This window comes from Hippocampus comes, unplaced genomic scaffold (assembly GCF_001891065.2).
Source record: "Hippocampus comes isolate QL1 unplaced genomic scaffold, H_comes_QL1_v1.1 scaffold62, whole genome shotgun sequence".
Classification (NCBI taxonomy): Eukaryota; Metazoa; Chordata; class Actinopteri; order Syngnathiformes; family Syngnathidae; genus Hippocampus; species Hippocampus comes.
Genome location: NW_017806062.1, coordinates 1289870 through 1313750, shown reverse-complemented (window position 1 = coordinate 1313750; position 23881 = coordinate 1289870). Strand labels below are relative to the sequence as shown.

General features: G+C 45.9%; 1 protein-coding gene across 2 annotated transcripts; it reads right to left on the bottom strand.

Annotated features, from left to right (window-relative positions):
• Positions 1–715: 715 nt before the first annotated feature.
• Positions 716–23690, bottom strand: tead4 (TEA domain transcription factor 4). Of its 2 annotated transcripts, XM_019893412.1 has the most exons (11): positions 23590–23690; positions 15766–15830; positions 14399–14461; positions 12648–12782; positions 12386–12429; positions 12068–12129; positions 11805–11935; positions 11001–11174; positions 5279–5419; positions 3518–3670; positions 716–1601 (listed from the first exon to the last, which is right to left on the bottom strand). In XM_019893412.1, the coding sequence occupies exons 4-11, from the start codon at positions 12747–12749 to the stop codon at positions 1488–1490; spliced, it is 921 nt and encodes a 306-aa protein (XP_019748971.1). In that variant the 5' UTR covers positions 12750–12782; positions 14399–14461; positions 15766–15830; positions 23590–23690; the 3' UTR covers positions 716–1487. The 2 variants fall into 2 exon arrangements, with proteins under 2 accessions (XP_019748971.1, XP_019748970.1); XM_019893411.1 differs by lacking the exon at positions 23590–23690 and having other exon boundaries at positions 14390–14461; positions 15766–15837.
• Positions 23691–23881: the final 191 nt, after the last annotated feature.

Here is a 23881-nt window from a genome sequence, read left to right as displayed (position 1 = left end):
AACTCCTAAAGAAGGGAAATCTATCACGTGGCCTGGGGTCCAATTTCAATCACTTTCAATTTTTTTTAATCAGAGATGCAAGTCAACTTTAGATTATCAGATTTTTATATATATTTTTTGCGCTGATTCTGAATCTGCCCTTGTTTTCCCCCCCTCTAATTTTTGTCATATTAATGCAATAAAATGTAATGTAGGTTTCGGTTCAGCAACAGGTGGACTTTTTTTTTCCCTGAAACGTCATAACTATAAATTAAAACCCGTACTGCACAAGATTTTATCGGTCAAACTGAAAAACAAAAAAAAATTAAATAATTCAAAAACCTGATGTGACAGGAAAGAAAGTAAAGACATTTTTGAAATCATCCCCAAATGCATTTTGGGACACACGAAGGCATCTCTGATTAAAATTTGCTCTTGATCAGTGTTCCAGCCATTCAATAAATGCATACCCTAAAAACATGATTGATGTCTATTTACCTAAAAACTAGTCTGGAATATGCGACATAATAATGAAAAATACAATAACATCAAATAACCTGATGCCGCCATGGATTTGTGTGATGCAAAAAAAAAAAAAAAAACATTAAAATCAAATAGATCGAAAAGAATAACTCGCTGTTGCCACTGATTTGGTTGCAAAATTGAAAAAAAAAACAGATAAATATAAAAAAAGCACATTCATGGAACATGAAAACAAAGAAAAATGCACGCCTAGTCATTTTTGTAAGAAACACTTATATTTTCATCGGACACTTCAGGGCAAGGAGACAGTCGACCTCTGCAATCCACATACAGATCCAACTGTGCTGTGCTTCAAGGTAGCCGTGTTATCACTTTTACTATTATTATCGTCATTATGTGCCTTTTTTTTTGTTGTTATTGTTGTTGGGAGTCTTAAGACAACACGGGAGACATTCAAACAGCAAACACACGAACACAAAAGGACCGCCACTGATCACGTCTTCAGCATCCCTCGTCCCGTCGTACGCGTGGCAGGTTTACAAGGTCATTATTCAAAGAGCACACACGTGATTGGCACTGCGACAAAAACAAAAAAAAAAACAATATAATAAAACAGGTTGTGCAATTTTCTGCCTTACACTTTCAGTTAGGTGTGTGCCATTCTTCTTTCAGTCAGTAGGTGGCACCCTGAGTCAGCCAAACTCCTGCACATGCATGACAATCTAAGCAAAAACAAGCTCTAGCAGAATCATATTTAAAAAAAAAAAAAGAAGAAGAAAACACCAACGACAATGCTCTCATGCAGGTCTTTTCCGAGGCCAGGCTTTGGTATGAAGACCCGAGTGCATTATGGTCCTTTCCTGTCACTATCAACGCACCGAGCCTGGTTCCCCGTTCTTCACAATCCTCAGTAGTGTCGTTCGTTCGTCCCTGGGAAACGTTCGGGACCCCTCGAGCCCGAAGCTCGCCGAGGAGTGCGCGCGCGCGTCTTTGTGCGGAGGTGCGGCGACGTTGCCGCGTTGGTGTCAGTCTTTGACGAGCCTGTAGATGTGATGCTGGGCGCCGTGCTCGCTCGTGGACACTTCAAAGACGTAAGCGACGCACAGCAGCGTCTCCAGGGTGTCCCTGTTGGACACCACCTGGGCGGGACAGCAACAAGAAGTGTGTCACGCGTGTGTCATCCTCTGAGTCAAGGTACTAAACGTGAAACTAATAAATAAGAATACTAATAACTCCGATGGCCAAATGTTACCATATAATGGGAAACGCCACGGGCGGGCTAACGAGTAGCACAGGTGTCACGTCAATGGAACCCTTTAAGCAATGCATATTTGAACACAGACGGTGGAGCGACGCATGTTGATGGAAAATATGACAATACTCACAGGCATCTATTCTTTATCCTCTGAAAAGAGCGACTAATATGACTGCCGCGCTGAGAGTTGCAGTGGAGCTAAAAGGAGGCCAGGGGCAAAATTCAGAGGTTGCAAAATTTTATCTAGTAGAGGTAAAAGTGCAGAGGCATTTTAGGGGGTGCGCAAAATTTAAAAAAATAAATGAAGTTGAAGTAAAAGTCGAGCGGTCAGTCTTTAGGGATTTTTCTTTGATTTATTATTTTTTTGGGGGGTGGGGAGCCAAAACGTCAGATAAATATAGTAGTAGGTAAGTATGTTGTGGGGGTTCTCTGAGGGGGGCACAAAATTTAAAAAGATTGATAAAAATACATGAATAGAAATAAAAGGGGTCAAGTCACCCGGGGGAAGAAATGTGGAGGGTACATTTCATCCAACAGAGGGAGTAAAGGGGGTGCTCACCGTGGGGGCAAATTTCAAAAGAGGAAAAAAACAAAGGCTGGCCCCACCCATGGGGGGCAAAGTTTTCATTGAACAAAACACAGTAGTTGAGGTAGTCCAAATAAATGTGATTGGGGAGGAACATTTGGGGGAGGGGGCACAATGTCAGAGGGTAAGAATTGAACGGAGGTTTGTTCGTTCGTTTGACAATTTTCAACAGGCTTTATAATGGATTTAAGAGTCCATGTTGATCATGGCCGCACATTGTGCGACAAGGTTTTTTTCATAGACTAAAATTTTGCGCATATCTCCAAAAAAACCCCAAAGTGATGCCCCGTGCTCGAAACGTCCGCAATGTGACCCACAACTGGACTTCAATTGTGCATCATCGAATGAGCAATAACTACGGTGGCCCTGAAGGACGACATAGTCGTACTGTATGCCCCCTGACGCTGCGGCGTGCAACAAGCGCACGCTTTGTTCGTTCCACGATGCACAATTGTCTGACGCTGAATACGCAGCTTGTTGAATGCTGATGCATTTTGCTGAAACTGTGTGTGTGTGTGTGTGTGTGTGTGTATGCGCGTTTCAGAGTCAATAGGAAGTAAATCAGTCCATTGAGAGGCCCCGATGACATGCTGTCATGTTGTCGGCCGCGTGGGCTCAATATGGCCTTTGTCCCTCTGCCAGGAGGAATGCGGCCGCCAATGTCTTTGAAGCCTTCCGTCCACCATCTTGGACTCTGCGTCAGACCTCCAAGAACTTAGTCCAAGAGTCGTCGGAGTCGGTTTAGCGGCCCCGACCAATCACGAGCACTGAACGAGCTGTTATCGCGCAACCGTCGGCAAAGTGAGGACCCCGATCACATCTTTCAGCACTTGACAAATTCAAAATTGCACGGCGCATAATTGTTGCACTGCCCATTCAAGGAGCCCGCATCAGCGGTGGCACAAAGAGCTAATAACGGCCGATAAATAAAAGCGGCCATGGATTGACTTGCAAGTGGCTTTATTTTGGGGGCTCCAGCTCGCTCCAGTCTGTAAACGATGAGAGCTAAATCGTACAATTTACTCAAAGAATACATTGATTGATGTCCGTGAATGTTTAGATTCCACCTGATCAATGAATATAAACATCCGCAGCAGTGAATCAAGCAAGGCGGCGTTCCCACTAACCCCTCCCTCTTAAGCGTTTTGTTTCCACGTGTATGATGTGCAACACAAAAATACATCGAGCAGAATACAAGCAGAAATTGTACGTACCTGCAGGATGGTGAAGTTCTCCAGGACACTGTTCATCATGTATTTCTCGGGCAGGTGTTTGAGCTTGTGGATGAAGTTGATCATGTACTCGCACAGCGGAGAGCGGTGGATGCGGAACATGTAGCGGCCGTTCTCGAAGCGGGCGTACTCGGTCTGAGCGAACGAAACAAAACGAGCACGTCACGGAAGTCCTATGTGTGAACATATTCGCCATTTTCAACGGCGAACAGCGTCGCGATATGTTTTGCGGTTAAAAAAATAGCCCCCCCAAAAAAACGGCCTCGTGGTACATCCCCGGCGTCTATATGATGAAGTGTAATAAACGTAATGCAATCAACTGTATGTCATGCAGCATGTGAGCGTACTGGACCGGACAATAGACATAATTCTTGTGACAAGGCTAAAATCAAATCATGATGCCGCTAAGTGTCATCGTGAGGTGGACTGAGGCGTCAACCCAAGGCTGTGTGTGTTTATATTGTATATTATAATCCATCAGGCGCAGGTGGGGGCAGGGCCTCCATTGTATTCATTTACCGGGAAATGTAAGTGTGAGTCATCAAGGGGATTTTTTATTTTCTTTTTTTTTTCCCCCCCCTTTCGTCACGTCAACTTCCTGACCACAGCTCAGCGCTGGTTGACTGGAATCCGCCGCAAAGCCTTACATCACGTGCACTCGCTCTCCTTGAATGATTCAAGACTTCTCAGAATGAGAAAGTAGTAGCAAGCGCTCCGTGTTTTAAGAGAGGTATAACGAGTATCTCCAGAACTTTCCGCCGGAATGAAGCTGGAATACGGCGGGACAAGTGTCTATTGTGTCCCGTGGAAATGAAACAACCCTTTAAGCGTGTTACACAAGCCACTGCACTTTGGCTGCAAACAACAGGATTGATTTAACGCTTGCCCATGCAGCATTTGTTGGCTCTCACTTCAGGATAGAAGAAGCCCAGGCCTGGAATTACACCGGACCCTTAAAACTAAACACAAACCAGTCCAGGAGACTGTTTGACGTTTTTTTTTTTTTTTCCCCTGGTTTCAAATACATTTTTGGCTTCAGTCATAACGGCCCTCTAAGGGAAACGGTAACTAAAATGTGGCCCACAGCAAAAATGTGTTTGGTTTAGAGTGTTCCATTAACCTGCTACGCATGTTTTTTGGAATGTGGGAGGAAACCGGAGTACCCGGAGAAAAGCCACCCAGGGACGTAGAGAACATGCAAACTCCACACAGGAAGGCCGGAGTCGTAACTGAACCCTGCACCTCCACACTGTGAGGCCAACGTGCTACCAGTTTTCAGGGTATTCCTAAGCTAGGCTTTAATGTTTGGGTGTTAATGTTTGGGTGTTCTGTGAACTGATATGGGTGGTCCGGTGGACGAATGGTTCGTGCGTCGACCTCACAGTGCAGATGTTGTGGGTTTGATCCCGGCTCCGGCCTTCCTGGGTGGAGTTTGCATGTTCTCCCCGTGCCTGCGTGGCTTTTCTCTGGGTACTACAGTTTCCTCCCGCATTACAAAAACATGCATGGCAGGTTGATTGAACACTCTAAATAGTCCTGAGGTGTGAGTGTGATTGCGGATGGTTGTTCGTCTCTGTGTGCCCTGCGATTGGCTGGCAACCGGTTCAGGGTGTCCCCCACTTACCGGCACCCCCGCGACCCTTATGAGGATGAAGCGGATCGGAAAATGGATGAATGGATGGATATATAGACACAATATATAGACACTCCTCGATAACGTGCCCCCCCTGGACTTGTCCTTACCTCCACTTTTTCCACCACCTGCTTGCCAAAGGAGCAGACTTTGGTGGACGAGGTGATGATCATGCTCTCGGAGCTCTCGTACTGGCTGGAAACCCCGTAGAAGAAGCTGCTGTCGTCCTGCAGGTTCACACTCAGGTCCGCCTGCGCGGGAAGAAACAAAAAGCTCCCGCTCAATTTAAGGCCTTCATTCAGATTTTGGGGTGCAAAAAAAAACCGATATGCATGTTCCTCTGGATATGTGGAGGGAATAAATAAATCAATCATTCAAAAAAAAAAAAACTCTCCAAGATCTTGTAAAAAGTCTTCCAAGGAGAGCACTTCCTGGTGACTTCCATCAAGCGGCGCGAGTCTGTTTGAGAAAGAATCTTGACAGCTCAGTCACGCTTGAGAATAAATTCTCCGCAAAGCCACGTGGCATCCAAAGTGCCGATCCCAGTTGACCTTGGCTAAGGCTGCCAAAGTAGCCTCGAGATTCCAAAGATGCTGTGTGTGTCTCCTTCCTGGGTTGGATTCATGAGTAACAACACTTTGGGCCAGTTGATGGTGCAATTCCCGACGATACTGTAAATGCACTTGAGAAACCGAGAGAAGTGCTTCGACACATCCAAAGTGATGGCCGCTCATATTGTACAGTTGGAGTAAATTTGAGCGTTCAAACAAACGTGTTGCCTATGTCGATGGTTAGCTAAACCGTACATACTCCACAGACTGCAATTCCAAAACGCACGAGAATGTGTTCATTCATTCAATGGTCATTTCAAACTGATCTTAGAACAGTTTGGTTGTCGGTCGAAGCGTAGCACCGAAGCGACACTTCCTTGAGACTAATTACTACTTTCCCATGAGCCAGGATTTTAACACCATCCTCTGGCATCTGAGGGTGTTACAGAAAGAGTTTTTCAGTAAATATCTGCGCATTGGGGCCACGAAAAAAAAAAAAAAATTTGTGAACAGCGATGAGTTGAGACTTCAATGTATGGAACTTTTCTACCTTCAGCACCGTCTTGTTGACAATAGCAGGAGCAACCAGCGTGGGGTTCGCTATCTTGGACGTGCACATGGAGGCTGAAGGGGGCGGCGTACCACCTGAGCCAAGCCATTCCCAATTCAGATTTCATAACGGCGCTTTAAGATAATACGCAGCTGCAATGGAGCAAAAAATGGTCCAAAGCACACAAAGCTAATTCAATTGGATGCCACATTTGTAAAGCATCAAATGTTTTAACGGAGATTTCTTAAGGTCAATTTGAGCCTCAAGTGCATGCAGATGCACCAAACGCTTCATGTCGGAATTGGCGAGCGTAATCCGATTTTGGGTCCGACCGAGGTGCGCTTTCAACGTTGACAGCCGGCCTGTTTCGCCCTCCCCCCCCCCCCCCCAACTAATGGGCCATTGAGACACTGCTCGGCCTCCTCATCTCTTCGTCGCCACGTTCGTCTTCATCTGGGCCTCGTGTAATTCTTCTATTTGTCTTCATCCCCGAGGCCCGGCCACCATCGCCGGAGCCCCATCGCCCGCCTTACGGCCTGCGAGGGAATTCATCCAATTACAATCAGCGGCATACAATTGGCTGATTAGATCACGCCGGGCCGGCCGGCTGTGCAACAATTTAGCAGAGGCAGCTCAAATCAGATTCCCTGGGCACTTCAAAAGCGTGCGACAATCTGTTAGGACAGGGCTACGGGCGCAAAGAGGAGGGGAGGGCGGGGAGGAGGGTGTCAGGCTAGCCGGTGGCCGACAGGGGCGTTTAGCGGAAATTGAATTTAAAATGCCATAGTTTTGAAAATGGGTCATCTGCCTGTCACCGTTGCCATGGCAACCCGTACCTCAGCACACACCCTGGGGTCACCACTTCCCCGGGCGTGTCCTCCTTGCTCTTTATGAAGGTAAAGAGGACTTTTCCGATTGCCGGCACAGATATATTTTATTGTTTTAATTCAAAGATGCTTTTGTAAGATCTAGGTTTATGAATGACAGCTGGAGATCTATTTTTTTTTCCATTTATACCACGCGGAACCGCTCGGGTTTTCAGAAATTCAGCATGCGAAGGTTCCCAAAAAATAGACCCCATTTTATATGCTGAGGTTTTAGCCTACAGTTCCAGCGTGAGGTCAATTCATCGCCGAGATCGCACCGAGTGTGGATCAAAACAAGACTAAAATTGAGAACGTGAGAAAAAAAAGAGATATCAATAGGTAGTGATCGATAGTACGGTACAGTTTGTCTGCACTGCCAATGTTGCGGTCTTTTGAGGGCGGGACACTTTTTGTTCTTTTAATTCAAAGATGCTTTTGTGAAGATCTGTTTTAAAATGACGCCGAGAGCAAGACCCCTTTTCCAACAATCAGAGCCGTTCAGTTCAGCATGTACAGAGTCCCCCCCCCCCCCATTTTTTTTTTTTTTTAAACCCGGCCATGTTCAATGTGGCTGGCGCCAGTATTGAGTCGATTGGTTGCCACGACAACTAAAATATAATTTATCTGAGGTTGTTGCTTGTGAAGGTGCGTTTGTTTTGGGGTGGATATATTCAGTTGAGCACACGTTCTTTGGCATACGAGGAGCGGAAGTACGGTACAGTTCCCTTGTGTTGGGTGGAGCATTGCATGCTGATTGGTCAAGAGAAGTGTCACTCATGAATGAACTGCTCCACATTGAATTCATTCTCGCTGTTGTAATGTCTCCTATCCCAAAGCGCTCAGCCGAATACCAATCGGAATCGTGCTATGGCAAACCGAACTGGAACTTGGTGAAAACCTGGCTTAGGATGAACCTCTTGGGAGGGGACCGACCCTGCACCGACTTAATATTTCATTGACTGACTGATCTCTTTCTCTGGTTCACACCACAAGTCTCCATTTCTATCTCCTCACTTTTATGAGAGTCTCACTCCCCCCTTTTTTTCCGATGATATATGGATGACAGGTCTCATCTTGCCCTCGTTCAAATGCCACCCGGGAATCTGACCAGCTGCCTTTCCCCAAAGGCCCACCTAAGACCACTTCCAAAACGGTGTCACTCACAAATGTCCTTTATCCCGCCACGATAAATAATGCGGAAGTCCAACATGTGAGAAGGGTAACCCCATACATACAAAATCCATCTGGCAGGCATGAAAAGGCGAGGCGGTACTTTCAACTTGACATTCACGGTCCCTTGGCAATGCAAAGGGTCTTCTGTATATTTGACAATTATCCTTGATGGCCTTGTTCAACGCATCCACCCGTTCATTTTCGACCACTTCTCCTGTTATGGGTCACCTCACCGGTGAGCTGGAGTCAATCCCAGCTGACTTTGAACAGGTCGGCGGTCAATCACAGGACACGTAGACAAAATAAAATCACTCACATTTACACCGACAGAGGAGTTCGAGACTCATAAATAAAATGGTGCACGCGAGTCTCCTGCTTCACTTACTGTGAAATGAAAATAAATGTTTCCTGAATTTGAAACACCACCGAAAAGAGTGTTGTGAACAACCCTGGCAAAGTTGAAGCATTCATAAAATTGTAGTATAAAAAAAAAAATAATGAAATATCAAGCCTTAGTGTCCGCTCTCAAAACGCTGGCGGATGCGTCTGCTGAATGTGCTGAAACCACACCAAGCTCAACTATCAATCGTCAATGAATACAAACTGGAAAAACGGATGCTAATTCATCGAGCATCTTTCTTATGCTTACACATGACTGCATGATTGAGCGGCAAAAATATATTCGCTAAAAGCTTCCGGTGGGCTATTTCACGGCATGTCAATGAGGAGCTCTAGTGGCCACGCCAGGGGACTAGCCAAAGGAATGGTGTATCTTCACGGTATAGCCAAAGCTAACTATCGAACTGCATGTCAGAATTGCGCCGGATACCACTGACGCCAACAAAGGCGCTCAAGTTCTTTCTATAGATTGTGTGGAATGGGGGGGAGTGCGTCACTAGGCACGTAGCCAACTTGAAAAAAAATTAAGAACACGGATGTGGCAAAAAAAAAAAAAAAAAAGCATTTCTACGCAATATCGCTACAATTTAAGTATTACATCGGTCTTGGCACAATTTTCGCTAAAATCTTCAAACAAGTATCATGTGTTTAAAAACAAATCTTTTTATAAGGTCTTCAATGACTCATTTCGCCACTCAATCCGCTATATGGGTAAAGTCAAAACAGGATAGCGGGCTTCCTGCGTATGCGGCCATAACTAGCGTAACCTTACAATGATGACATGTTGGTTTGAAGCCAAGCTAGCTAAAATTGAATTGGTGACCTGGGAAAAAATTTACAGCCACGGAAAAAAAACTTAGGAGACTAAACTTCAAATGCCTTTCTTCAAAATGATGAAGTCGTAATATCTAAAGTTGCACAGAAACGGCCCTGGAAAAGCAATCGACTATTGACAAAGTGGTCATGGGCTTGCAGTGTTTTTTTATCGAAATCAAAAATGAGTTTAGAAGAAACAAACAAGGTAGGCTGACAAATTGGCTCTCTCAGCACCATTCCAAGACACGCCCACCCCTTTCTTGCCATGCCACATACATGATAATCCGTTAATTCCTTGTCACTGCAGTGGCTTGAAGCTCGTCTAGGACAGTTTTGGGAGACGTGACAAAAGAATAGTTATAGACCCCCCCCCCCGACCCCCCCCCGCATACTACTATTGGTACGGTAGTTGAACTACATCTATTGCTGAATTTATCGAATTTTCAATGTGGTCTTTAAAATTCATTTAGGGCCATAGACGTATTTATTTTCCGTCTGTCTAAAGTTGACTTTGGTCAATACACGCTTTGCTCTCTGGTGGTTCAATCATATACGTGTGTTTTAGGGTGGAGCTGCTCTATAAATAAGTACATAGGGAGGAGAAGGGGGGTGGGGGGGAGTAGGGGCTGCAAAAGTGTTGGACTCGCACAGGGACAGGTGCCCGGGTTCACATTTCCTCTGGTGAAGTTCAGAGCTGTCAGTCTCCCCTCAAGGCTGCTTGTCACACACTTTCTCTTACACACATCATCATCATCATCAGAGGGAAAATACTGTACACTCTGCATCGATGCCACTTTTTGTTTTTTTTTTTTTTTATGGTGCGTGTGGTCGGGTGATCACAGCGAGGACTGTGCTAACTGTCTGAATTGTCCTTAATGTCCTTTGACTGCAATACGTAAGCTCTCACAACACAGTTAACACTGCAGGACCATTAACAGCCGACAGGTGCAAGAAAACATTAACAGGAGTACGCATTGTACTTCACCCTAATGACTTTGGGAGGGGCCGTCGGCTCTGATGATGCCTCCAATTTAAGGATTAACCCGAGTAAATGAACTACCGTATTTTCCGCACTATAGGGCGCACCTTCAATGAATGGCCTATTTTAAAACCGTTTTCATATATAGGGCGCACCACATTATAAGGCGCATAGGTTACAATAGTGGCTGCGGTTGCATTATGTATCCACCAGATGGAGCTACGCAAAGGGGTAAACAATACAATACAACTTGATTGATATAGAGCTTTCCCAACCACTGCAGCTGGAACAATGCGCTTTAGAGAACATTTAACAAACTACGTCCAAGAAATCTGAATATTGAGCCATGTATAAGGCACATCGGATTATAAGGCGCACTGTCGGCTCTTGAGAAAATGGAATGCTTTTACGCGCACCTTATTGTGCGGAAAATACGGTAAATCATCTAATTTACATGTGATTGCAAGACGAAAGGTCTTTTTTTTTTTTTTTTTTTACCCAGAACTTGACAAGGAAGAAAGCATTGTGTGGCCCCTTGTCGAACAGCTCCTTCAGGCCTCCTTTCTTCTCAGGGAATTTGTCGTAGATCTGCCTGACATCCACCGACTCCAGGTAGGGGTCGCTGTAGCTGGGGTTGGACTGACCGATGTGCACGAAAAGGTGTTTGTTGAACTGGGGAGACCGGAAGAAAAAAAAAGTGGGGAGTTATTCATGTTAAAATGCTGCCATTAAGGGTCTTTAAGCACGCAAGTTCAGTGGAGCGTCCATTTTCAGTGCTTCATTTGTCTCAAATGAACAGAAGACATCACATTTTGCACATCTTACCAAAGTAATTTCTCTGATTAGCTGTTGTAAGACTCGCTAGCATATTACGATTGGACTCATCTGCAGCTACTTGTTTGTGCAGTCACAATTGAGCGCGGTGAGAGGTATGTGCAGCTCCCAAAAGATCAGTATTGTCAATCTCCGCAAACAGAAAGCTCATCCTAGTAGGAATTAAAAGAATTCGGGCTGGCTTGTCTTTTAATGTTGTGACTATCGGCATACCATGATAAAATCTATTTTGTTTTATAGACTATACATGCACATTTAGGTCATTTTTTTTTTAAAACAAGAAAACAATCAGCTTTGGATTCTGCACCCAAAAATTTGTTAAAAACAGCTGTCAGGCCGAACTTAACAAAAATGGCGTTCCCCAGTGTTGCAGTATCTTGCATGGCTCGAGGAAAAACTGAGACCAGTAGTACATGAATGGATGAAAGAAACGACTTTCACGTGGTGAAATAACATTAGTCCACTTACAGTGTCTGGGTCCTGAGGTTGCTCCAGGAAGGCGGAGAACTCCAGCATTCGCAGCTTGGAGCTGGCGATACATCTCCCCTGCCAAGGGGGCGCACCGGGTGACATGGACAGCCCTGCAGTGCTTTCATAACCTGGTAAATGGGGCGGTGGGCAGTTTGAGTGCAAAACATGCAAAGATCGATGCAATGTCTGCATCGTCATCATTTTGCCGGCGAGATGGTGCTCTGTCAACACGACAGGAGTTAGGGAGGGAAGGCGCCCACCTGTTATGGGGGCCGGGCCGGACGCTTGCATGGTGTAACTCTGTTGGGAGAAGGGCTTAATGCTGGGGGGGGGGAGAAGGGGAGAGAGCGGTATGTTACTGCCTTGTGACCCCATCTCATACACTAATTGGACCGCCTGACCTCTAAAGGCGCAGGGGACACGGCGGCATGCCTGACGTCTGACAGCTGACTTTATCATTTACACGGACACGCTCTAATTTGTCCGCCCGATCCGAAATGCATCTGATGCGCATTCAGCGGATCGGATGAGACGCGAATGATATGATCATGACTGCGGAGAGCGAGCGGCGCACTCACTCTTCATGGCCTCCTGGCTGTCCCGGAAGAGCCCCGTGCCAAAACTGGAATAAATGGACGGAAAAACAAATTTAGAGCCTCGATACAAGAATCGAAGTTGAATAGGTTCAGTCGCTTTCTTACAAGTAGACAATGAATGCATTTTTTATTATTTTTTTTTTTTACAGTGTAGTTGTGCTAAATATGATGACCAATGTGAACAACATCAACTTCATAAGAAAGGGGCTAAAAAGTCCTTGAAGGGTACTATTCAGTGACTCACCCCACCAGCCGTGGGGTAAGCCGGCCTGGAGAGCCCCTGGAGCGCCATCTTGTTCTGGAAGGCCGCGGGGGAGATGATCTGTGCCGAGGACATGGTGGCCATGCTCTGTAGCGCCTTGTCTTTGGCGGCCTGGTCCTACGGGTGGACGACAGAGAGCGGGACACAGTAACGCAAACGGGAGAGCACTCAATAGGCGCAGCAGTTTGGCCGGTAACCCAAGCGAAGCTCCTCAAGGGGAGAGGAAGGGCCTGAGGCCAGCTTGCCGCACAGGTGAAGATAAGGTGATATTACAGTCAAGAGTTTGGTTTACTGCTTCGGCGGGGTGATGACAAGCGGCTTCTGTTCGTGGACAAATCGGGTCACAAGGTGATATAATCATTACCGTCGAAAAAAAAAAAAAAGCGGCAAAGCACTAATGCCACCAAAAAGACAAAAACAAAATCGTCAGCTGCTCCTCAACCGTCTGTGCTGTGCTTTCCGGTAACCCAAGCGAAGCTCCTCAAGGGGAGAGGAAGGGCCTGAGGCCAGCTTGCCGCACAGGTGAAGATAAGGTGATATTACAGTCAAGAGTTTGGTTTACTGCTTCGGCGGGGTGATGACAAGCGGCTTCTGTTCGTGGACAAATCGGGTCACAAGGTGATATAATCATTACCGTCGAAAAAAAAAAAAAATGCGGCAAAGCACTAATGCCACCAAAAAGACAAAAACAAAATCGTCAGCTGCTCCTCAACCGTCTGTGCTGTGCTTTGTGGCAACGTGATACGCCTGCGCCTAAATCCACAGTGGTTTCCTGAAAGCACAGTGGATTTTAAGGGCAAGGCCACCCGGTGCATTCTTCGTGGCGGGGCTGGATGACACAAGGGCATAGCTGGAATATGGGAGCAGGGGCTGCCAGTGGTCTGGATCTCAGTTACAGCAGAGTCACATTTAAAAAGCACCCCTCCGTCATATAGGCTAACCGTGTGACCGCTGCGAGGCTCAGCCAGCTGAAGACTTGTGGCTCGCGCGGCAAAGAAAAGGCCCCACGGCCGGCTGCGAACGCGGGATGACGCTGGAACTACTTTTGAGTCTTAATACCTTTAGGGGAATAACACGGTGATTCATTTGTTCCCTGACAATTGTATCTGGTCCGGCGTGCTCATAATTGTACATAGTAAAGCCCTCTGGGCTTCTTGAAATAAGTTTCATAAAACACCACGTTTAAAAATGTCAATTAGAGGCTGCAATTTAATATTCTAATTGGAATGTGAATACATGAGCATTAGGACTGAAAGCAAACCCCCCATTTCGATAGCGAGTACAGGACAAAATATTTGAGCAGTGGTGATTTGAGTGACTTGATTACGTTGCACTGTGAGGGTGATTTTAATGTTTTTCGGGGTTTTTTTTTTGCTTTGACTTGCGAAATAAGATCAGAAATACGATCGCTGTATGGTGCCGGTAAACGCATTACAACAAGCAGCAGTTTGGCAGACTGAATAATTTTTCAAAAGAGAGACATCAAGCAACTTATCGCCACTCCCATTTGAAGCTAACTGTCAAACTAAACATAAAACAAAGAGAACGACACGTACAGTGTGTATGTGAAACAATCGCATTGCTTCGCCTTAAAAAAGGTGATTTGCAAAACACCGCATGGTCACAAATTAAACTTGCATCCCAAGACGCCACTGTATCCGAAACATCTTGCCACTCGCCATTTCATAATACATAATAAAAACGAAGAAAAAAGGTTGACTCACGTAGCGTACCTTCAGCTTCACCTGGATCTCCCGGGCCTTCCTTCGTGCTAGGACCTGGATGTGACTGGACACCTAGAGGAGACCAAAAAAAAAAAAAAAATGTTGGAAATTTTGTTAACTATAATGCGTCCAGTATTTATCTGATGGAAAATAGAACCATAAAAACATCTCATATGCAAACATGCAAATTAGTATTGAACTGGAGACTGCTGGAAACAACTTTCAAAGACTTCCAAAGTTCAAATTCAACATGAAACATCAACCTGAGCAAAAATGTACAATATGGAAGAGGAAAAGAAAAAAAAAAAAACACGATATAGCACTGATCATTTTGGAGCAGCCAGCAACCGCCTAAAAGCCGTGTGTTGTTTGATTTAACTGACCCGCCAAATGCTTTTGAATTGGATGCCTGTGCTGTGCTGTGTTATCTTGCAATTGCACAACAGACAATACGTCATAATCATTTTTGTTTCTGGCATTTCAAAAATGTTTTACACAAGCCGAAACATTGCGCTCTCATTTTCCCTGCGTTACGCCAAAATTAGCCGGTCAGATAAATCACATTGCATGTGTGAGACCCATCTATTTGTATCTCTTCAACTTTGCAAGCATTTTTGAAAAATGTTTTTGCAAACTTTGAGTAAACCAGCCCCCCGTGTCGTTTATAGCTTCGGCCATTGGGCTTCTCAACACTTTCCTGCACTCTTTTCAAATGAAGTGCTTTCCTTTTAAGCGTTCATGGATGGGGTTTTGTTGTGTCGCATTACTTGAATCTCATTGTTTTTATTTTATCAGTCTGTCACATAGCCTGTTTACCGACTTGACATATATTTTATGACCTCAAATGTTTTGTTGAGGCTGATGTGCATTTGGACCTGGAAGCTGCAAATGAATTGCCCACACCGGGATCAATAAAGTTGTCTGAAGCTGAATCCGACCCTCAGTCCATCTCCGGCCCCTCGCTGCCTTCTCTCATCACCACTCCCACAGTGACTGTGCCAGATGACTTAGCAGGGTCTTTCTCTATGCACATCCATCATTGCCAGCCCTACATCAGTCCCTTCGTATCAGATGCCACGCTTGGGGATAGTGTTGCAAATCCCTCGCCTTATCTGCATGGACATAGTCCCCCTGCTCCTCGCAGCTTCTAACGAGCAACAAGTCCACGAGGCGCACAAAAAAAAAAAAAAAAAAAAAGCATGCCAACATACAATCCCATTGCATGCGTAGTGCGGGCTGCTGGCCCCGAATCAGTCGTCGGGACGGCGGTTCGGGGGCCGCTACTCGGGGGAGTCGGGGGCATCACTCAGCAGGGGCAGACTTTCTGAAGGCCTTCAAAAATAGGGACGACTCACAAGTGGCTGCGTTGGACTCACCTGCTTCCTGGTCCGCGTTTTTCCAGTGCGCAGTTTGATGTAGCGTGCTATCAGCTCGTTCCGTCCTGTCATGGAAAAAACAAACAAACAAACAACGTCACTTTCAAATATGTCTTTGCTTTCATTTTTTTTTTTTTTTAAGCAGAAAATCGGAATAATTAGTGACACATTGAGGATCTTATGTGATTCGGTAAAGGAGCGGTTTGAAAAATTCACCCTTGTATTATTGGAACTGCAAGTTCACTACAACTACAGCACTCCAAAATTCTATATTTTGTACAAATATGAAGGAATGACATAATTGCACAGAAGTAAACAGAATCAACATCCTGTTCAGTGAGACATCTCAACTGCTTACAGCTCATCAGTACAGCACTAATATTGGTCATTCCTCACCGAGGATAAAGAATATATGACTGTGAGTACTATTGCTGGATTGTGTTCGATCCATTGCTTGAAGCGTACTAGCATGGCCACACATATGCTAATTAGCATTAAGCTAGTGGACCGAACGGCTAAACGATGTGGTTGTTTTAAATACACTCAGTGTAATTCTCTAGGTTTTATGTTTAGTTTGATACAAGCGATATGTAACTGCTTAATAGTTTGGTGCGCTGAGGAAAAATTCTGGAGACCCCTGCGTTAAGGATATATACGTACAGTACGCGTGTCTCTCTGAAGGCCGGCTTCAGTGTCAAAGAGTGACAGTCCACACTTGTACTTACACAGCGGGTGCGGATCAGTGCACGTCCACTAATGACAGACAGCTCACACTGGCGTAGCAGGTGGCGACCGCGGCGGCAATCAGATCCCTAGGCCCCGACCCGGGACAGACAGCACAGGCCACCGCACCAAAAGGGGGCCCAGTCTAGTGACACTGCCAGGCAGCTGGTGTGTGTGTGTCAATGTTTATGGAATATGCCTTTACGCCCACAGTAAATCTTGGCCTTGTTCCCCTCGCCACAGTCACCCTCACCTACCCTCTCGCCCAGTTGAGAGGCTCGGGTGACGCCGGAGGGCAACGGTCATGAGGTTTCCTACGACCTCGACATCCTCGCACGCAAGGTCCAAGTTTTAAAATGAGGGAGACGGTTCATGTGACCATGTATCTCGTTCATCAGTAGAACCTCAAAAGTCAAGTGTCCCCAAAAATGTATCATTTGGACTTCAAACAAATTGTTCTGGAAGGAAATAGACTCCGTCATTCACCAAGTCTTGCGAGATGTAAGCATATTTCAATTTTAATTCTATGACTAACACACCAAAGCTCGCGGTGAACACGTAAACGCTGCTCAATGATGAACATCGTAAATCTGCACATTTAGAGAAACTGTTGTAAATTCTGTTCTCAAGAATTGTCTGAAAACAGTCCTTCAGATTAGGAAGCAGGAAGTTTTTTGTTTCATTTCTAGTGTGACGCTTACATCTGCCGCCAACTCACCGTAGCATGAATTGGTCACTGGCGGCCATCTTGCGTTGCCATTCACAAAGTGAGCCTAAGTCTTTTGCACTGTGGTTGAGAGAGGAAAGTAATTTCATCTGTGCTGTATGTTGCACAAAGAGCATATTTGACAATAAAGCTTGACTTGACTAAGTCAAATATAGATTTCTTCATATTGTTTTCACGTTGTCTGCATTACGAAACTGGGGGCCAGTCCATTCTTTTGCAGAGAATCAAGAAATGGGCAAATAAGCATCTGTTGTTCAGATTGGCCCATCGGAAAAGGACTTAACGCAATGATCCATCTTGATTTTGTTCTCGTATCAGATGCTCCGCCACTCCTTGGGTGAATGCTTGGGGAAGGTCCCGTTAAAAATACTTTCCAATACACCCACGATATCAGAGGCGAGTCATTCACTCGGTGGTGAGATCATCCGGTGAGAATTAGCCAGAGAGACCACTTGTGCCAACCGAGGCCGCAGCGTAACACGAGGAAGGTTTCTCAAGGGTACACATCAAATTAGAGCAAGTCACACATTTTTTAAGACTTCCACTGCAATCCTGTAGGTGGCAGTAATGCACATTGCCAACCGACACACATTGTAAGTATTGTTTTCAACACGAAAATCGTACACCTTCTCAGGGTACTTTTTGCCGCTATTCCACAAGAAATAAAAGGAAAATGTCAAAACATTCTTGCATTTAAATAAGGGACGAAAATAAACCAATGGAATGGATTTTCTGTTTGAATTTTTTATTTTTTATTTTAAACATTCGGTCATTCATTTTAGTGTACCGTATTTTCCACACTAAAAGGCGCACTGGATTATGAGGCGCACCTTCAATGAATGGCCTATTTTGTAATTTTTTTCATACATTGGGCGCACCGCATTATAAGACGCAATCTACAACGCATCCACTAGATGGAGCTACGCTCAAGGAGACGCCAACAGAATGATCAGATGTCAGTAAAACGTATTTAAATTAATAAAGCAGCGACACAGTTCACTTAATACTTTTACACAGCAAGTTATAACCATGTTAACGCTGCCGCTGCTCTACTTCTGTGTTCAACTGCGTAACCGATCGCTTTAAGTTTGAATTCTGCATTGTCAGCATTTCTCGAGCAAGGAGCCATTTTGGGGTCGAAATATTACCGTAATGACCATACACAAGGCGCATCAGATTTTAAGGCGCGCTGTAAGCTCTTAAGAAAATGGAAGGCTTTTAGGTGCAGCTTTTAGTGCGGAAAATACGGTAGTTTGACGGGGTAAGTTGATGGGGCAGGTAAAGGCACACTCTGGTGTCCCCCCCCATCCAGAGTCAGTCCTTGAGCCGGGCAGGTCATAAATCTGCATCAATGGCCCAGTGTGATCACTCCCGCTCAGTGCATTCCTGACATTCCTATACACTGACAACGGCATCTGCATCTGCATCTGCCGCTCTGACATAGCCCCACGAGAGCATGTCCTGTTTGGGCACAACAAAACATTTGCGCATTCATCGGGGGGAAACTTTATAACACACAATCTGTACATAATTTAGTACTATCAAATCTCATGCCGTCACGATCTAGTGGACACCTGCATAACAACAAAATATGCCAAGTGCCATTTTCCATGGCAGTCAAGAGTTTTCCTTCCCCTGCTCAGGATGTGTCTGCTCAGGAAGATCGCATTAAGGCTGACGGAATGTCTTGGTAGGGTGTGATTTCCCTCCCCGCGCCACCGTGTGCTCAGCTAAGTGTTCTCCGAAAAGACGCGTCATATATCGATGCTAACAATGACTCAAGTCCAAGTGGCGATGACGCAAGAATCTTCACAGTGACTGATACGCTTCAATCGATTAAGTTTCTACGTTTTTAAATTTCTGATCAATCAATTTGAAATATTAATATGTGCACAACCACGAAGTGCAACCAAAAAAAAATCAGTAATTTACTTTTATTTTGCATTAAAGCGACTGGACATGACTACTAACAGTCTAGTGACAAATAACTATACTAGTGGCTCCAGAAAGCTGCCCTGCAGAACTCCGCATTTTTCTTGCATGTTCAGTGGCTGTCATACCTCAACATTTTTTTTTCTGAGAGATGTAATTTGGGTGGATGCGCTCTGAGCCAACAAGTTCTTCATTTGTAATAGTATTTTACATAATTGCACGCAAACCTTCCAGCTGCCCTGGCTCAGGAGGCGCCACATAAAAAGAGCACAGGTCAAGACAAAAGTTGAATCTCACACTTGACTGGTAACGTTTACACACGAGTGAGACGACGCACTTTGCGCTGACCTTTACATCACATTTTTAATGAGACTCCCTTGAGAGCCATATGACATATTTATATCAGCACACAAAAAGACAACAATAGGATGACAGGCTGCGCGAGCAAAGCTTAGCGGGATAATGCTTCGGTGTGCGCATATTCTTTGTTTGCCAAACTGTGTGAAAATCCTGTCAGCATTCAGGGAAGCTTTGTTGACTTCATTCACAACAGCAATGAAAGCCGCCTCCTTTTTTTTTTTTCCCCCCTCCACATGAACAGAACCATCAAAATCCTGGATAAGAGCTGCTCTCACAGCTGTTAGCGCATCAAGTGTGACGAAACCAAACAGCTGCATCAAACAGGATGTAGTAACCCTGCCCAGTGAGTAAATAATGCATATTGAACAGAGGCATACAGATTTCCTTGTATGGCGAGATAATTTCATTTTCAACGCCGCATTCCACACTGGTCCGCACCGTATAACAAGCAACTGTTGTTGTTGTGAGTTTTTTTATTCCATTATTCCAACATGAGGCCTCCGGTCAGAGTGCGGGGCATATCTCTTGCTGAGAGCCACACAAGGCAGGAAATGTTTTCCTTGGCAGACGCATGTCGAATTACCACAGGCGCACAGACGGCCACAATATCCTCGACACTGTCCCTAATAAGCCAGCTAATAGGCCTGCTGAGTAATGAGCTCAGGGGCCCGGGGGGGAAAAAAAAATGTGGCAAATGTATGGGGGCTATGGGCTGAAAACATTCCCATCAATTACGGAATCCACAATGGGCACAAGCAGGCATTCCTTCAACGTTGCTGCCCGGAGAGACTCAATGTCATAGTTGTACCGAAAGAATGGCATTCATTCCTCGGCCGGGAATTCGACCTAAAATTCAGAAAATGCCGCATTCAGCCGGCAGACGCATTGTTATTTTGCTGTTTTGTCTATGAGCTCATATTTAAGCTTGCGGAAGGCCACCAAATAACCTTTTCAGGAGAATCAACTCATTACCTGGTAGCCATTTAATTTGGCCACCCGCGAGACGACAAGCGGTCGGCGCTGTGACAACATGATCAACATTGAAGACCGACAAAGTGGCTTTGCATTGATTGCGGCTGCTTGAATGACTGGAGTTGCTGGCCTACCGGTGAGTCGCTGGACACCGGTAAAGCTGCAAGGGCTACAAACGATGAAGTATCCGGGCCGCTTTGGGGAAATGGTTACGTTACCAAAAGCATTTGTCTAAATCTCGGACTGTCACAACAATGTTGGGTTGAACCGCGAAGGCAGCAGAAAGGAAAACGGGCAGAGACTAAATGCGCTTCTTCTCGATGGCAGAAGGTACAATTCACCTGTATTTCCACCTGGTGCTTGTCATCCAGCAAAATCATAACTTTGTGCTGAATTCAGCAGTTCCAGATTTTAAACGGATAAAATTTAAAACGCTCACCTTGGGGAACAGGCACTGTGCCCTTCTATTTCGAATTCCCAACTAGGGGTGCGTATATTCCCCCACCTTCTGCAGACAATGAACGATCTTACATTTGAGTACTCACTATTCTTGATCAAGAGATTATGTCTCATGGTTGAAAATGCGTTTTGTTTGAATGAAAGAGTGCTCAAAAAGAGATTGTTATTATACATGGCAAAAGTGTCAATCAAACATAATACTTATAATTAGCATTACAATAAATTCTGGGTGGCCCGGTAGTCCAGTGGTTAGCGCGTCGACCTCACAGTGCAGAGGTACCGGGTTCAATTCCAGCTCCGGCCTCCCTGTGTGGAGTTTGCATGTTGTCCCCGTGCCTGTGTGGGTTTTCTCCGGGTACTCCGGTTTCCTCCCACATTCCAAAATCATGCATGGCAGGCTGATTGAACACTCTAAATTGTCCCTCGATGTGAGCGTGAGCGCGAATGGTTGTTGGTCTCTGTGTGCCCTGCGATTGGCTGGCAACCGGTTCAGGGTGTCCCCCACCTACTGCCCGAAGACGGCTGGCATAGGCTTCAGCACCCCCCGCGACCCTTGTGAGGATAAGCGGATCGGAAAATGGATGGATGGATGGATAATGAATTGTGTTTCACATCCGATCATTACGATGTTGTCGAGAGTAAGGGGAGGAAAAAAAAACCTAAAGTGAACTAAAAAGCATATAAAAGGCATTCAGGTCCTGACTTCAGTGACAAGGTAAGAGGAGTTGGCCCATTAAAGAGCGGGAGAGGTTGAGGACGAGGTAAATCCCTGAAATAGCGCTTGTGCACTGAGGGGACAGGTGTGAGAGAGCTGCGCCGGGGGCCCCCAGAGGCCATGCAAGAAACCACTGTCCACCTTGGTGTTTATTTGTCTCCTCCCCCCACCCCTCTTCCAGGCGCTCAAAGGGTAAACGTCTATTCTGGTTTAGCGTTACAGCTGAGCTGCCTTGAACCCCCGGACTACCAAGTGCACATGCCATTCCTGGCAAGCCAGTGCGCTCCCTGGTGCACATCATCAAACCCCACGAACCCCCCCACGGGGGTTGGGGGGGCACTTTTTTTTTTACCACCTTTCCATCAAACTTAGCCCATGAAACCCTTCATTGCTGTGACAAAGAATGAGCCCCGCGCCCCCTCCATCCCAAGGCGATCTTGTGTGTCACGCAGAGGCCAGCGACAGCCGCAAAAGGTGGCAATGCTAACAGTTAAAGTAGCGGTTTGGCACCGACACAACACAAGGCGATGACAGAGCTCGTCTGATCGCGCCAATACTTCTGTCCGACGTGCTTTCCAACCACCGGATCCATCCAAGTCGCCACATGGCACGCGTTGCGGCCAAAGCCATTTGCTAGCAAACATCTTTCAGCGACGTGTCATGGAGGCACGCCAGCTTACCTTTGCAGACACCTGCTTGGCAGCGGCACCGCTCCGATTCTTTTCAGTTCAAGAGCAAAGTCCTCCTCAATCATTCTTTTTCGAATCAAGTCGCTATTTTCGAACTGAGCTAAGGAGGAAGTGCACCTGCTTCGGGGGAGGATGTGCGTAAACAATTGGGCTTGATTGTCTCTGCTTAACATGCCACAATGGACGGTGATCATGAATCATTTTGTTTGTGGAAAAAACGGTGATCATCTGGGATTTGATCAAGTTAGTATTTGCAACCACATGATTAAGAAGTCCAGTTGCAGTTTTATCGTCACTTGAGCGTGGCAGGAAATGTAACAAGATTTTGCCGCATGTCTACTCGGTAAACAAAAAGAGTGCAGCTCAGCCTCTGGCTAACAAACACCGCGGATAGTGATATGCTTGCTCTTAAAACCAAGCTATGTACCTAACTGTGATTTCTGGCCGGACTATTACAAACCAGTTAAATCGCTATGTTGTAAAAATTGCAAAAAAAAAAAGGCTTTACTGATAACACCAATAAGTGTGGCTCCTCAGGCTGGTGTAATAAGTGCGTACTGTATTTGCATTGCAGCAAGCGCCCGCAGTCGCTGTCACAAGTTGATGGCATATTTGACTACTGCTGGCTCTGCTGCATTTCTTTTTAATAAGACGGTTGATGACGCAGAGGCGTGAACTGTCAGAACTTTAATTATTTAAGGAAAAAAAAAATTGGATGAGTCATTTTCTCAGCCAAGGAAATGTCGACAAAGACCCATCCCGACAAACGGCACGTCATCCTCCACATATTTCATCCATCCGCCATTTTCCATGCCGCTTATCATGTTCAGGGTCACAAGGGAAGCTGGAACCCAGCCCAGCTGGCTTGGAGCCGAATGGGAGCTACGCCCCCTGGACTGGTACAACTCTACGCCGGCTGCATGAAAGTCAGCTAGGTGAACCGCGACGCGACTAGCCTGCCTTACGATCCGCCAGTTTACAACAAATTATTTCTAAAAAGCACTTAAAAATAGGCTTCACTACATTCCACACCTTGAAACGACTAGCACGGATTCTGTTTTCCGCTGCAAAAGACTGCGCATCTGTTGGCGAGGTTTTGGCCGACAGTGTGTTGCGCTGAGGGACTGAGTGGAAGTGACAGCTGTGCAGGAAACACAAGAAGGCGAAAGAGGGTGTGCGCACGTGTGTAAATACTCTTTCTCATGTATCTGACAGTGAAAGCGATAGAGGGGCGGGGCGTACCGTACATCTTGCCCTCATCAGAGAGGATGATCTTCCTCCGGCCGCAGGGCGGGTAGATGGCCAGGGCCTCTTGGAAGCTCTGCTCAATGTCGGGGCTCCACACACCCTCCGCATCATTCTCCAAGGGCTTGTCTAGCTGGTCGCCCAGCTCCTCGCTCCCAGCCCTGGGGGAGGGAGCCGGCACCCACTCCGTCGACGTGGTGGGAAGAGGGGAAGGGGACCACGGAGCGAGGGGTGGATGCTCGGGGCTTGAGAGGTGTTTTCGGGTTCAGGCGAGGGTGGAAAAGAGAGATGGGT

Excerpts from the sequence above, each read along its gene's own strand:
- tead4 (XM_019893411.1), bottom strand. The coding sequence starts at position 15,837 with ATGACAGGACGGAACGAGCTGATAGCACGCTACATCAAACTGCGCACT. Across the intron at positions 11,175-11,804 it reads AACCTCAGGACCCAGACACT|TTCAACAAACACCTTTTCGT; the intron begins GTAAGTGGACTA and ends CGGTCTCCCCAG. Across the intron at positions 3,671-5,278 it reads AGGTGGTGGAAAAAGTGGAG|ACCGAGTACGCCCGCTTCGA; the intron begins GTAAGGACAAGT and ends TCGTTCGCTCAG.